Source organism: Talpa occidentalis, unplaced genomic scaffold (assembly GCF_014898055.3).
Source record: "Talpa occidentalis isolate TD23 unplaced genomic scaffold, MPIMG_talOcc4v2.1 talOcc4.7, whole genome shotgun sequence".
In the NCBI taxonomy this organism is placed as follows: Eukaryota; Metazoa; Chordata; class Mammalia; order Eulipotyphla; family Talpidae; genus Talpa; species Talpa occidentalis.
In genome coordinates, this window is record NW_023605083.1 from 121676934 (window position 1) to 121691327 (window position 14394).

At 49.9% G+C, this 14394-nt stretch overlaps 2 protein-coding genes across 5 annotated transcripts in view; one reads left to right on the forward strand and one right to left on the reverse strand.

Annotated features, from left to right (window-relative positions):
- HDAC5 (histone deacetylase 5) overlaps nt 1-14394 on the reverse strand; it is an 82445-nt gene that overhangs the window by 67535 nt on the left and 516 nt on the right. For 2 of the 4 annotated variants that reach the window (XM_054688697.1, XM_054688696.1), the window contains exons 1-2: nt 14252-14336; nt 11858-11937 (exon numbers count right to left, since the gene is read on the reverse strand). The gene's annotated coding sequence lies outside the window, so the exon portion shown is untranslated. Of the gene's footprint in view, nt 1-11857; nt 11938-13598; nt 14172-14251; nt 14337-14394 lie in introns of those variants that run through there. The other 2 variants (XM_037491751.2, XM_037491752.2) reach the window with 2 other exon arrangements.
- ASB16 (ankyrin repeat and SOCS box containing 16) lies at nt 2364-9640 on the forward strand. Its single transcript, XM_037491767.1, has 5 exons — nt 2364-2661; nt 6017-6284; nt 7935-8427; nt 8810-8923; nt 9430-9640. The coding sequence occupies exons 1-5, from the start codon at nt 2364-2366 to the stop codon at nt 9613-9615; spliced, it is 1359 nt and encodes a 452-aa protein (XP_037347664.1). The 3' UTR covers nt 9616-9640.

The following is a 14394-nucleotide window of genomic DNA, read 5'->3' on the forward strand; positions in this document are numbered from 1 at the left end:
CTGAAGCCCAGATCCAGCCCTGCAGACCATGGTCCTTGCCACCTCTGTCTACAGGACATTGGGAGGTGCATGAAGTCCTGGGAGCACAGATGGAACCTGGGAACTGTGGTGGTAGGGGGAGCCCTGGGGTTGCTGTAGGGGTGTCTCCCAGAGCAGGTGACCTTTGAGGCAAGACTTTGAGGAATGAGTCAGAAGGGAATTCCAGGCAGAGGGAAAGGCAAGAGAGAATGGCAGAAAAAGGTGGGGCCAAACCAAGGAATTGGGGTTTAGAGGGAAAAGACAGGTGTCGGGAGTGCACAGAAGCTTTCAGGGTAGAGAATGAACCGTTTCAGACAGCACTTTGCCGCTGCGGCAGTGGAGCAGAGTGGATGTGGTAAGGGGCAGAGGTAGGGCTGTTCCAGGTTAGAGGTGTGGCGTTGTTGACTGAAAATGTGACTAGGAGCTGGAACTTGTCTTGAGGGGACCAGGGAAGAAGTCAGAGATGACTGAGCAGGGAGCTGCAAGGTCAGGGAGGGGAGAACCCCGCTGTGCTAGGGGAGACCAGCCACGGCCTCCAGTTGTAGGATGGGCTCGGCCAACCCAGATGGGCCAAGGGACTGAGAGGCCAGCCTGCCAGCATGTGAGTTCTGCCTGTCAGAAGTTGGAAGGTAGGGACTCATCTTCCCGCACTCCCCTTCCCGGGCTCGGCAGCCACACCAGCTAGTGCTGTTTCATGGCCTCATTCCTCCCCCTAGAGGCTCCTGGAAGCAGAGCTGCTTCCTCTTGAGTAATTGGGTTTTGTGACTTGAAAGTTCCTTTGGTTGGAATCCCCAGAGTTGCCAGGTCAACCCACCAGCCCTTCTCAAGTAGCCACGTGAGCCTTTTAGGAGCTGGGGGGACAGGGGGTGGTGTCAAGTCTCACTGAAGGGAGTTTCTGGAGACTTGCGATCCTGCTTGGAAGAGGGGGGCAGCTCTCACCCCTGCCACCCACAGCAATCAGTCAAAGTGCTCCTTCTCTGGAGTTAGGACTCCACCAGGGTCCTAGTCTGGCTCCACCCCTATAAGCTGCGACCTTACGAGTAGTTTCACCTTGTTAAGCCTTAAGTTTCTCATCGATAAATGAGACAGAAGATCACCCCCCTCAGAAGTGTTCCACTGTGATAATTAGCTAACGTGATTTTCTGTCAAAACCAAGTTTACTATTTACCTGGAAGTGAAAGTGATTTAAATTCCGTGAAGGGCCTCCCTGGTGGCACAAAGGGTTAAGATGCAGCACTATGAAGTATGAAGCTATCCTCAGACACTGCAGCATGAGTTTGGATCCCTGGCCAGGGAGCTGACCCACATGGCGCAGCAGACCTCTCCTGACTTGCCCGCTGCTCCCCTCAGCAGTGTATTTCAGTGACTCCATCTGTTCTGCTCCCCACTCTGTCTCTGGTGAATCTGCTCACCCCCCGCACCTTTGGCCTATACCACAGTTCTGGTGTGTATAAATAAATAATTTTTAAAAAATTTTTTTTTTAATAGAGGCATGTTTTATTTATTTGTTTGTTTGTTTGTTTGTTTTGTTTATACATGCACTGGGTACAGTCAGAAGTGCGGGAGGGTGAGAGAATTCACCAGAGCCAGAGCGGGGAGCAGAGCAGGCAGAAGGACCGAAGTACACTGCTGAGGGGAGCAGCGGGCGGCAGGAGAGGCCTGCGCGCCATGTGGGACCCTCCTCTGGAGGCCAGGGAGCAGCCGGGGATTGAACCGGCGCTACAGAGGCCGCTGGCAGCTTTGCAACCCAGCGCTCAACCGCTGCGCCACCGGGGAGGCCCTAAATAAATAAATTTTTAAAAAAATAAAATAAATTCTGTGAGCCCCGTGCTTACTGCCCCTGTGGGCAGAGTAGTTACTGTTACTGTCAATGCCTGGGAGACTGGTTGAACACTGTCTCGACCTGCCCGTATTTTCTAGGCTGGGGTCCTCGCTCTGCAGCTGGCATCAGAGGCGCTGACCCTTCCCTCTGGCCGCCTTTGCCTACCTCCTGTACTGACCTCAGGCTTTGCTAACCAGAGAGGCTCACCGAGAAAAGTGGGAGGACAGGGACCCTGGGGCTCAGAGGGGACCTGAACAGAAGGCGTGCTGCCCAGTACACCAGGGCATCTGCAGGGCAGGGCAGCCCTAGGTCTGTGGGGGTTGGTCGACACCTTCTCTGCACCAGGATCGGACTCTGGGCACAGTGTTTACCAGAGCAGCACAGGCCTATTTATAGCCTCAGCTGCTCTTCTCTCTGGGTCACCAGGGAGGGGGCAGGGGTGGTGCCTCAGAGCAAGGGTGGTAGCAGGCGAGGCAACCCAGCTCTGACCTGCTGCCACTGCCCAGACCCCCGGGCCCTCCCCATGGCAGAGAAGACCCTCCCCTTGTCATCGAGTCTGCGTGCTCTGCGCCTGCAGCGGGAATGGCTGGAGTGGGCGGACCGGCGGCAGGCTGCTGCCCAGCAGTGCCGGAACCACAGGTGCCCCCCAAGTTCCCGGGCCCGACTCACTAGGCTACGCCGCTCTTGTCTAGACCCAGCTGTCTACAATGCCCTGTTCTCCGGCGACCTGCAACAGGTCCAAGCCCTGTTCCAAGATGAAGATGCAGCCAACATGATTGTGGAGACTGTGAGCAATCAGCTGGCCTGGTCGGCGGAACAGGGTAGGGTAGGGAGCATGGGGTGGGGGCAGAAGAAGAGGAAGAGAGAAGAGCATGGGGGTGGGGAGGGGAGAGTATGGGGCTTTGCCCTGCCTCCAGGCCTAGACTATATCATTTTTTCCCACTGCCCAGTCCAGCTCCCTCACAAACAGAGATGAAGCATAATTAGTGGCTTGCATGTCTTATCAGAATTAAAGTTACATTCCATATTATATTCATTACCCAGTAACAGTTACATTCTAATGTAATTTTTTTCTTTGAATATATATATCCACACATATGGGTATTTTTTCTTTCATTGAATGAAATTATACTCCATATGCTATTTTACAACTTGGTTTTTTTTTCACATCACATCTTCCTAAGTCAGTAACCATAATTTCACCTAATGTTTTAAATAGGTCACACTCGGGCCTCCCCGGTGGCGCAGCGGTTGAGCGCTGGGTTGCGAGGCTGCCCGCGGCCTCTGCAGCGCCGGTTCGATCCCCGGCTGCTCCCCGGCCACCAGAGGAGGGTCCCACATGGCGCGCAGACCTCTCCTGCCGCCCGCTGCTCCCCTCAGCAGTGTACTTCGGTCCTTCTGCCTGCTCTGCTCCCCGCTCTGGCTCTGGTGAATTCTCTCACCCTCCCGCGCTTCTGACTGTACCCAGTGCATGCATAAACAAACAAATAAATAAATGAAACATGCCTAAAAAAAAAAAAAAAAGGTCACACTCAAGGCCTTTGAGAATCATTAAGTCAGGGGCTATTTCCATTCCTCTTGTCATTTGTCTCTCTTGGACAGAAGAATGTTTGTATTGCATTTCCAAGGGGAAGTAAAAACAAAAACAAGTGACAGGAGCCCACTACCTGTCAGACACAACCACGTGCCTCCATTAATGTCCACGTGCCCTGCAGTGACCCTGTCACCGTTCTCGAGATGAGACTTCATCTCAGCTAGAGAGATCAAATCATTCCAAGCTCTATACGCAAGCAAAACAGCCTGAGTCAGAAACTGAATGGAATTTAAAATGTGAAAGATTTCCACTCCACTTCACTAGGCTTTGTCCATCTTTCTCAAGGCTTCCCCCCACAAAGGAAACAGGAACTCCTCCACAGAGGAGAAACTGTTGTTTTTTATCCCAAGAATGGGGCAGCAAATTTATCTGGATATTTTCTCCAATTCCACCCAAATTTTGACCCAACCAGAAGACATGATAGGCAGTTCTCTAAAGCAGTTGTTCAGTTTGTATTCACTAAAATCATGTAGAAAGGCCTCCCTGGTGGTGCAGGGATTAAAGACAGCGCTATCAAGCTATTGCCAGCCATTGCAGCACAAGTTTGATCCCCCTGGCGGGCCAGGGAGCTGACCCACATGGCACAGCCTCGCCCGCTGTGTATTTCAGTAGACCTGCCTGTTCTACTCCCCATTCTGTCTCTGGTGAATCCTCTCAGCCCCCACACCTCTGGCTTACACCCCAGTTCTTGTATGCATAAATAAATAAATCTTTGAAAAAAATGAAATCAGGGCCTCCCCGGTGCCGCAGCGGTTGAGCGCTGGGTTGTGAAGCTGCCCGCAGCCTCTGCAGCGCCGATTCGATCCCCGGCCGCCCGGGCGAGGGTCCCACATGGCGCGCAGACCTCTCCTGCCGCCCGCTGCTCCCCTCAGCAGTGTCCTTCGTCAGTCTGCCTGCTCTGCTCTCCGCTCTGGCTCTGGTGAATTCTCTCACCCTCCCGCGCTTCTGACTGTACCCAGTGCTTATATGAATAAATAAATAAATCTTTTAAAAAAAAAAAGAGGGCCTCCCCGGTGGCGCAGCGGTTGAGCGCTGGGTTGCGAAGCTGCCCGCGGCCTCTGCAGCGCCGGTTCGATCCCCGGCTGCTCCCCGGCCACCAGAGGAGGGTCCCACATGGCGCGCAGACCTCTCCTGCCGCCCGCTGCTCCCCTCAGCAGTGTACTTCGGTCCTTCTGCCTGCTCTGCTTCCCGCTCTGGCTCTGGTGAATTCTCCCACCCTCCCATGCTTCTGACTGTACCCAGTGCATGTATAAACAAAACAAACAAACAAATAAATAAATAAAAGCATGCCTCTATTAAAAAAAAATTAAAAAAAAAAAAGAAAGAAAAAAGAAAATCAAATCATGTAGAAGGTGTAATTCCCAGGGCCCAATTCAGATGTACTACTAGCTATTTCCAGTAGGGGGCATAGGCACATGCATTTTTTTAACAAGCATAGGTACTGAGTTTTTACATATTATGAACCACCCCTCCCCCCAAACCAGAAGAGATAGCCCAGTCCCCTTCCCAATATTTTAAATAGGTGCATAAATTCTACTATATGGATTGCCATTATTTTTTATTATTCCTCAAATAGATTGGGTTCCTTAAAGAAAACCAAAAACTTTTCACTAGCAATATGATGAGCATCTTTGGGTACTTTCCAGATGATTTTCCCAGGATCTCTTTGAACCAGAGAGTTTGCCCATGTAAACCAAATATCTCAATTATGACAGATCTGCTCTTAAGATGGACAGGAGATAGCCTCAAGCCCCACTAATGGATTTGGGGTTCCAAACCCCTGGAGAGCTTATGCGCTCCACAGGCTTCAAATTCCTACTTGACTTCAACTGTCAGAACCACCAGGATGGGAACCCACCCAGGACATCCTGCAGGATGTCCATCGTCCCTAAATGATGCCCATCATCCCTAGACCTTACTCCTAAAAAAAATGCTTTATCCAAGATTTAGGAAATCCAAGGACTCACTGCAATGCAAACAATTTAGTTGGATATCAGGCATCGAAATCCTTTGAACAAGTCCTACAATTCAGATCCAATGCCAGTTCCACAATCAACCCTTCTCCTTACTCTTCCTTTCCCTACCCATGTGTCTAATCTCACCCTCCACCCTTCACCCTACTTTCACACCACTCTCCCCAAATCCAGGAGTGCCCCAGAACTCCAGGTTCTTTGAGTTTTGTTTTTTCACCACTCCCAAGCTCAGCTTGACCTTCCTGCTTATCACTCCCCTTCCAAAGTCAACATCAGAGTGCCCAAGTGAACAAAAAGAGCCAAGTTCAAAGACCCAGAAGTTTCCTTAAGGAGATTCACCCTCCTTAGTTAGCCCTTGTAGTTTTAAAGAGGGTTTAATTTTTGTTCCTGTGACATACATAGTACGTTTTGTTACAGATCAACAAGCTGTTCTAAACCTTGTTCTAATTTACATTCCCAGTCCAGGGCTTGAGTGAACCCCTCTCCAGAGGTGTAGCCTGGCACAGTGTTTGTGCTCTGTCAAGGGTACAGAGGGAAGGTCAGTGTCAGCTACACACCACAGCCTACCTGGCCTGTGGTGTGTTTTCTCAACTGCCTGTTTTCTCCCAGGATTTTGGGTACTGACCCCCAAGACCAAGCAGACGCTGCCCCTCACCATTGCTGCAGCCCGAGGCTACACTGACTGCGCCCGTCACCTGATCCTCCAGGGGGCTGAGCTGGATGCCCGGGTCGGGGGCCGGGCAGCCTTGCATGAGGCCTGTGCCGGGGCCCAGTCTGACTGTGTGCGGCTGCTGCTAACCTTCGGTGCCAAGGTCAACGTGCTGTCTGAGGAGGGCTCAACCCCCCTGCATCTATGCACAGCCCCTGAATCCTTGCAGTAGGTGCCCAGGGCTGAGATGGGGAGTGTGTATGTGTGTGTGTGTGCGCGCACACATGTGCATGCACATACCCAGGTCACAGGCCAGGAAAAAGGGAGAAGCACCTCACATGTACATGTCCTCACAACAGTCTGGGAGACAGGCCCCATTGTACCTAAGAGAAACAGCTCAGAAAGGGCTAATGGCTTCTCCAAGGTTATAACAGCTAAGCCCAGGAGGCAGAAGGCCTGACGACCTAGCTGATTTGAGGTTAAGCACAAGAAAGATTTCACCTGGTGTTTTTCAACCTTAGTATGAACCCTACCCACTCCTCTCACCTTCTTAAGATCAGTTTCTTAGGCCCTGAGTAATGGTATTTGTACTTTCACAAATCAGGTCCTCAGACAGGGCTGGTGGTGGCAAGGAGTCATGTCTCCTGGAGGAGTCAGATCCCCTCCAAAGCCATGCGTTGAGGTCCTCTCCCAGTCAGATCTAGATAAGCGATGGACCCAGAGGTAATCCAAGTTTCACAGCCCTTTCTTGAGCTCTTACCGGCATATGGTATACTTTCCAACAGACTTGATCCTATTTATCCAGTGAGAAGGGCTCTGCTAACTGGAACGCTGCTAACTGAGCTTTTCAGTGTGATTTTTCAACATTGAATGTTCAATGTTAGTGTTTGCCAATAAAAACTAGCCCATGATTGGAATTTATTGAGGAAATAAATCCAGTAGTTTGTGGATGACTGACTGCTCCTCAACTCGTGGCTACTGAGCCTAGTGGACATGTGCCCTGGAGAGAACTGGAATTTGGGCCATCTGGGGAAAACATGGGTCATCAGCGTTTTCCTTGGGGTTGATGGATCTGCTCCTAAGTTTCCAGGGACTGCCATTTGGATGTGTCATTGTAAGTTACTGTTAATTTCATCATTCCTTTAGCTTGTTGTGTGCTTGGTTTACCCCACCACAGTTAATGATACATACTTGCCTCAAATGATTGGCTTATAATTTTCCCAGAATTAGAAGACTGTGAGACTGTGCTCCCTAAAATCTGATTTCTGTTGTTTGATTGTGTTTGTTTTCCCTGGGGGAAAAGTGCAGTAAGCAGTCCCCGGTGCTTTCCCTGAGGAGGGGGTGAGGCTAGTCTGGAAGGGTGTTCTTCAAGTTTAGAGGCAGGGGAAAAACATTAGCACTTCTATTTCTTTCTCTTTTGGCTCATACTGTTTAACTTTCTATGCTTCAGAGGGTTCACCGTAGTGGGTCTTCAAAAATTTTTGTGTCTTACCAAAATGTTAGAAGACCACCCACAAATGATTCAGAACAGGGTCTGGGGATCCTAATCAGATTGGGGGGGTCAGGTTAGACTGGGAGGGTCTGTATGAGCAATGACTACTAATTCTGCACAGCCGCTAACTTGCTGTGTGTCCTTGGCTATACTGCAATCTTTCTGGGCTGAAGTTGTTAATCTGAAAACTGTAGATGTTGATGGTGACTTTGACAGGTCTTAAGATTGGCTGTTTGTCAAGAGGCGTCTGTGAGTCTGATGGCGCACACCAGGTTGGCCTTGAGGGGAGGCGGTGGGAAGAAAGGGGACAAGGAATGATAGGAGGCTGAGGGGGTTCCCAGGCCAGGCCTTGGTCCCTTAGGATTGGCCTTGGGAACTGCTTGCAGGTGTGCCAAACTGCTGCTGGAGGCTGGAGCGATGGTAAACCTGGTGGCAGGGGACAGCGAGGTGACACCTCTGCATGTGGCAGCATCGCGAGGGCTAGAGGAGCATGTGGCTCTCTACCTGGAGCAGGGTGCCAACGTGGGCCTACGCACCATCCAGGGCGAGACGGCCTTGAATGCTGCGTGTGCCGGGGCTGAGGGTCCAGGCAGTTGCCAGAAGTACCAGGCCGTGGTGTGCCAACTCCTGAAGGCTGGAGCTGATGCCAGGGCGGCTGGGCGGAAGCGCCACACACCACTGCACAATGCCTGTGCCAACGGCTGTGGGGGCCTGGCTGAGCTACTGCTGCACCATGGGGCCTGCGCTGGAGTCCGCAACGGGGCAGGCCACACCCCCATGGACTGTGTGCTACAGGCCGTCCAGGACAACCCCAACTGGGAGCCTGAGGTCCTCTTCGCTGCACTGCTGGACTACGGGGCCCAGCCTGTGTGTCCTGAGGTGCGAAAGAAGAGTCAAGGGTGTTGAGTCTGTGTAAGGAGGTTCTAGTTGGGTGGGAGGAGCCTGCCGCAAGAATTACCTTGTCATGGGGAAGCCATGGGGCCAAGAGATGAAAAGCCCGAGCTCTGTCCCCTTCTTGGGAAGGACTGGTGAGGGTTATGGGGGAGGGTGTGTACGGGAGGAAAGAGCTTCCAGGAAAACAGTCTGGGGCCAAAAGTTGGAGCCCCTTTGACAGTGGGGTAAACTGAGGCATGGAGAAGTATGAAGACAGACTTAGACCTCTGCTTCCCAAATTTGGGTATGAGGGGCACTTGGTTTGGCTGAGGGTGCACCTGGGTCTGCCCTTGGTTGGAGGAGGCATGGCAGCTCTTTCTATTCCTAGATGCTGAAACACTGTGCCAACTTTCCTCGGGCCCTGGAAGTCCTGCTTAATGCCTACCCTTGTGTCCCGTCCTGCGACACATGGGTTGAGGCAGTGCACCCAGAGCTGTGGCAGGTATGTCCACCCCAGGGACGTGGCTCCATCTAGAGATGTCGAGGAAGAGTTAGCCCCAGGCCTATCCCTGCAGGGTGGGCCTCCTGGAGGGAGAAATAGGAAGGCCCCTGAGCTGGAAGGGGATGGGCAGAATGAAACCCCAACATCCTAGGGCCCCCAGGGTCCTGGTAACTCAGAACAACCTCTTAATTCCACACACATCTCCAGCTGCACTCTCCTGTGCATCAGTCGACATTTATCAGGCAACTCTGACACAGCAGGTACTGTGCCAGCATCTTTGGATAGAGGGTGGGTATAGACATGGCTGAGACCCCGCTCTGCCCGGTGGGCCTTGAGGCTACGGCCCCTGCAGGACCTCCCTGGCTCTGAACCTAAGTCCTTGGAGATGCACGAGACACCCAGATGGGTGCATGGTGCCAAATCCCAGGGTCCCCAGCGTTAGGTCGCTCCTAGATGGAAGGGCAGAGTGAGAGTGCTGAGCCATCTGACTGTCCCATCTGGTCCAGGAGCACGAGGCCTTCTACAGCTCAGCCCAGAACATGGTCAACCAGCCCAGGCGGCTGCAGCACCTCGCCCGGCTGGCTGTGCGTGCTCAGCTGGGCTGCCGCTGTCGACAGGCCGCTGCCTGTCTCCCATTGCCGCCACTCGTGAGGGACTACCTGCTGCTGCGTGTGGAGGGGCGCATCCAGTAAGCCCCATATCAGGCTGCTCCCACAATGTGACCTGACCCTTCCATCTGTGGCTTGCCCTCATTCCTAGAAGACCCATCCCTGGCCTTCTTGTCCAGACCCTACATGCCCTCGTGAGCCAGCTCATCCCTTTGCTGACTTCTTGAGCCACCTGCTGAGCCTCCACCCCAGCCTGAGCTTCAGCTCCTCTCTCCAGTGGGGAGAACCGCAGTTTCAACCTTTGCCCACTTTCTCCTCCTGTGCCCACCCAGGCCCCAAGCCAGGAGACGATGATCCTTATCGGCCCCCTTTCCATCCATGTCTCCTAGCAGTGACAGAATCTGCATCTAGTCGCACTGCCTCTGCCCCACTTGTCTAGTTGCTTGAACCTCGCTGACTGGTCTTAAAACCCATGGCCTGCAAGGATGCTGGAATAATCTTTGAATCACAACTCAGACCATGCACTTTTGTGGCTCCTCTCTCCCTTCAGGTTAAAACCCAAACTCAACAAAGCAGAAAAAGCTTCTAGCCCCTGTCTAAGTCAAACCCTCTGTCCTCCTGACCTCCTTTCTCCCTTCTGAGGCTCCTGTAATCTGGCCTTAGTAAACTAGTTACCAGTTGCTGATGTGACCAGTTCTTTGCTTCCATACATTCGCATATGCTGTTCCCTCTGTTTGGATTACCCTTCCCACATTTTCACCCTCATTAAGGCTATCCCAAAGCACTATCTCAGCAGAGCCTTCCTCTGACCACCCCAGGTTAGAATTCTTAAATAGATACCACTTAAAAACCTGTGTCTGCCTCAGCTAAGCTGAAATGGGACTGTGTTCCTGGAACAGGCATTTCAGCTACCGGTTGTTGAGGAAGGAAAAATGCATGATGCCTGAGACCCATTTATGTCATGTCTCCCACCCTTCCCAGTGATGTACAGGGCCTTAAACAGTGGTGACCACTCTCCTGGTCCCTGAGGGCCCATGACAGTAGGACCAGCCACCAGCTGTCACCTCCTCTCACTTCCTCCTCTGGTCCCAGAGTCAAAAATACCACCATTCATTGTTAAGAGGAAACCTTTCAAGCTAAGCCAGTTTTCATAAACACAAATAAATGATTTATGCGCAGAACCAAAATGTGGATGTTGTGAGGTTGACAACTGCTGAGATACTATGTCTCCATGTTTATTTCCTCCCCTCCCACTTTATACTCTTCTGTGGTTCCCAAATTTTCTGCACCGAACAACAGTTATTTTTTTTTTTTTTTTTATAGAGGCATGTTTTTATTTATTTATTTATTATATTTGTTTGTTTTGTTTATACATGCACTGGGTACAGTCAGAAGCGCGGGAGGGTGAGAGAATTCACCAGAGCCAGAGCGGGGAGCAGAGCAGGCAGAAGGACTGAAGTACACTGCTGAGGGGAGCAGCGGGTGGCAGGAGAGGTCTGCGCACCATGTGGGATCCTCCTCCGGTGGCCGGGGAGCAGCCGGGGATCGAACCGGCGCCACAGAGGCCGCGGGCAGCTTCGCAACCCAGCGCTCAACCGCTGCGCCACCGGGGAGGCCCGAACAACAGTTATTTTTGTGATAGAAAAGAATTTATAAGAACAGCACAAGGCCCCTCTCAGACCGGAGCCTGCAGTATCTACCCGGGATGGAACTGAGGGGTTCCCAGCAGACTCCACTCCTGTCCTTTTGCTGAGGGACCTTGAATTCCTCACTGCCATTGCTGAATGGAGTCCCATGGGAGAGACGGGGCAGGAGTCCTGGGATTGGCCTCCTGCAGCTATAGCCCAGCTTTTCCTTTCTGGAGAGTTGTATCTGCCAGTTGTATCCCCTTTCCCTAACTTGCAGATAATCTTTTACCTCATTATACAGAGCAGCAACTTCTCCTTTCTGGATGACATTTTTGCTTTAATTTCCCTGAGTCACAATACCCAAGGGAAGAGGGAAATCCTCTCTAGTCTTGGGCCCAAGCAGAGAGCCTCTCATGAGGGGAAATGCTGAGCTGTCCACCCTTTCCAGCAGACGGACCCGAGCGAGAACAACCTTTTCTGTTACATTCCCAACTACAATAAGAAATCTGTTTAAAAGATACACATGATTATGTATATAACTTTGGGATAGGAGATTTTGCAGGGCAAGAGCATAAAATAAATGATGAATAGATTTGGATACAGAAAAAAATTAAACTTGGTTATAAAAACACCATGTCATAAACACAAGTAAAAGGCCAAATATTGGAAAAAGTAGCTTCAAATAAAGGTTTCATTACCTTGATTCGTGAGGACAGGAACAACATGTTTTATCACCATGGTTGATTTGGTGCCTTGCAGAGACTGGACACTGGAATATCTGTCAAGTCAAGGAATAAGGAAGCTTAACTTCACCAGCAATCAGGGAAAGGGAAATTAAAACAACTATTCACCCACTAGATTGGGGAAAATTTTAAAGATTGATAATATGCCATGTCTACTTATATATGGAGAAATAAGTTCTTTTTCCTTCTACTGGTGAGAAAGGAAATTACCTCTTTGGTGGGCAATTTGGCAGTACCCTTAAACACTGCTCCCCAGTTAGACAAAAGGCTGGTACAAAAAGAAATATTCATCCCAGCATTGCAACAACTCAACATGTGGGAGGTAGTAAACAATCCACATTATGGAATATAATTCAGCCCTTACAAAACCTAGTGCCCACAGTGGGAAAGAAATGAGGAGGGATTCCAATAGACCAGCAGATGTAGTGCCTTAGAAAGATTTCCAAGACTGCTGTTAAGAAGGAAAAAGAGGGTGGAATACAATATACATGGCCAACCAAACCAAACCCTATGACTACAGATGAATAGAAAAAGGCCTGGAAGGCAGTGCCCAAGAATTTCCTGCCTGGGAAGGGAGAGGGAGTTTTATAGCCCATATTTGAATTTTTAATAAGGGGATACACACAGGTTCTAGTAAAATTAAAAGATTATTGTCTAAGGGATGAAAAGGCAAAAGGCAAAATTGTTCATTTACAAAGTGGCTGATGAAATATTAAAAACATTCAAACTCACACAATCAGGTGAATGATAATTAAAGAACATACACACACACAAATAGAAAAACAGACTCCCTTTTGCTTATCAAACTGGCAAAGGTGAAATGAGTAATATGTAGTGGTTAGGGCAGGTACACGTTTTGTTTTTTTAACAAAATGGATTTAATAAAATGGATTTATATTTAGATAAGGCATTTAGGATTTACAGATACATTTACCATCCTACAGCCTTCATAATTGCACATAAAGGTTTAAAAATACTTAAGTTCATTAGTTTAGGAAAATTAAGCATCTCATAAATAATTATAAAGTAATTCAGATCCATTAAAATCTTATGTTAATTTTTAATTATTACTATAATTGAAAGAGACCAGCTTTGGGTGGTGATATAGTACGTGTTACTGGCTTCTTTCCTCTTTCAAAACACCTTTAACTACACCTTGTCCTTGGCTGGACACACCAAGAAAAAGTGCCCCTCTATCCCCAGGCAATCCATCCTCCAATCTGTCCTCCTCGTTCTATACACTTATCTTGCTGCCATGGCTAGTCTGACTTTCCCTCCAAACATCAGATGAGAAAACTCTCTCAAACTCCCAGTCTCTTTTTCGAACCCATCCATCACTCATTGAAGGAGTATCAATTATCTGTTGCGATGCAAAAAGTGCTGGGACAGAATTTAGAGATATATAACAACAAAAGAAAAAGCCAGTTCCTACCCTCAAGAAATTTGTTAAAACAGAAAATAAAAAATGACAATAAATGTTATGGCAGAAGTCAGTGCATACAAAAGCATACAGAGCGTGTCTCTTTAACCCTAAATGGATGAATCAGGTACCTATGGGTATTGGGAAAAGCTGGATTTCCCACCTTCTCCCCAGTGCAAGCCCAGCCAGTGGATTGGCCCACCAGACCCCCCCCCCAACACGTGTTTTCCCCTCCAAGGCCACTGCTCAATTATTCCTTTTTCAGAATGCCTTTACCTTCTCTTCTCTACTCCTCTGCTCTGTCCTCTTGGCTTACAAACATCTTCAGCATTCTCACATTTCTCAAAATCTCCCCTATCTACTCCTTGTTCCCCACTAACCTCTACCATGTTTTGGGGGAAAGGAACATGTATAGATGCCAATTACACAACTGGTGGGAATGGAAATAGTTAATCTTCTAGAAAATATTGCTTAAAAACAAAACTACGGAAAACAATCTAAATGTCCACCCAAATGAGACGACTGACTTAAAAAATTATGGTACAACCTGGGAGGTAATACTGTTAAGCAACTTTTGTTGGCTCCTGCTTTTCCTGCTGCCCTAAGCTGCGCTGAATCTGTGCCTTTTACCCACACTCCCTGGGACCGCGTTCTCAGAGCGCCGGATGGTGACTAAATTGTCTCCCGACTAGTCTGGAGCCGAACTCTAGGAAGTCAGAGGGGCCAGTTGTTACTGATCCCCCTTGCAGAGCAGTAATAAATCCGATCAGCTCCGGCGGCTGAGAACAAGACTGGAAAAAGGGAAGCGTCGCTCGGGCTCCGTCCAGCCCAGCCCACTCAATCTTCCACAAGCGAAGCCCCACCCCTTGCCAAGCACCTCCCACAGCCCTCTGGCCCCGCCCCACAGGACTACTTAGGCCCCGCCTCACTGAATTTCTTAGGCCCCGCCGGGGCGGGGGCCTCGAGAGGGCCTTGATCCCGCCAACAATGACTCCGCCTCTTCTTCCGCTGAGAAACCGGTCCCTTTTATTTAAAGAATACGTTTACGTCAGCCCGCCTTACGTAGCTTTGC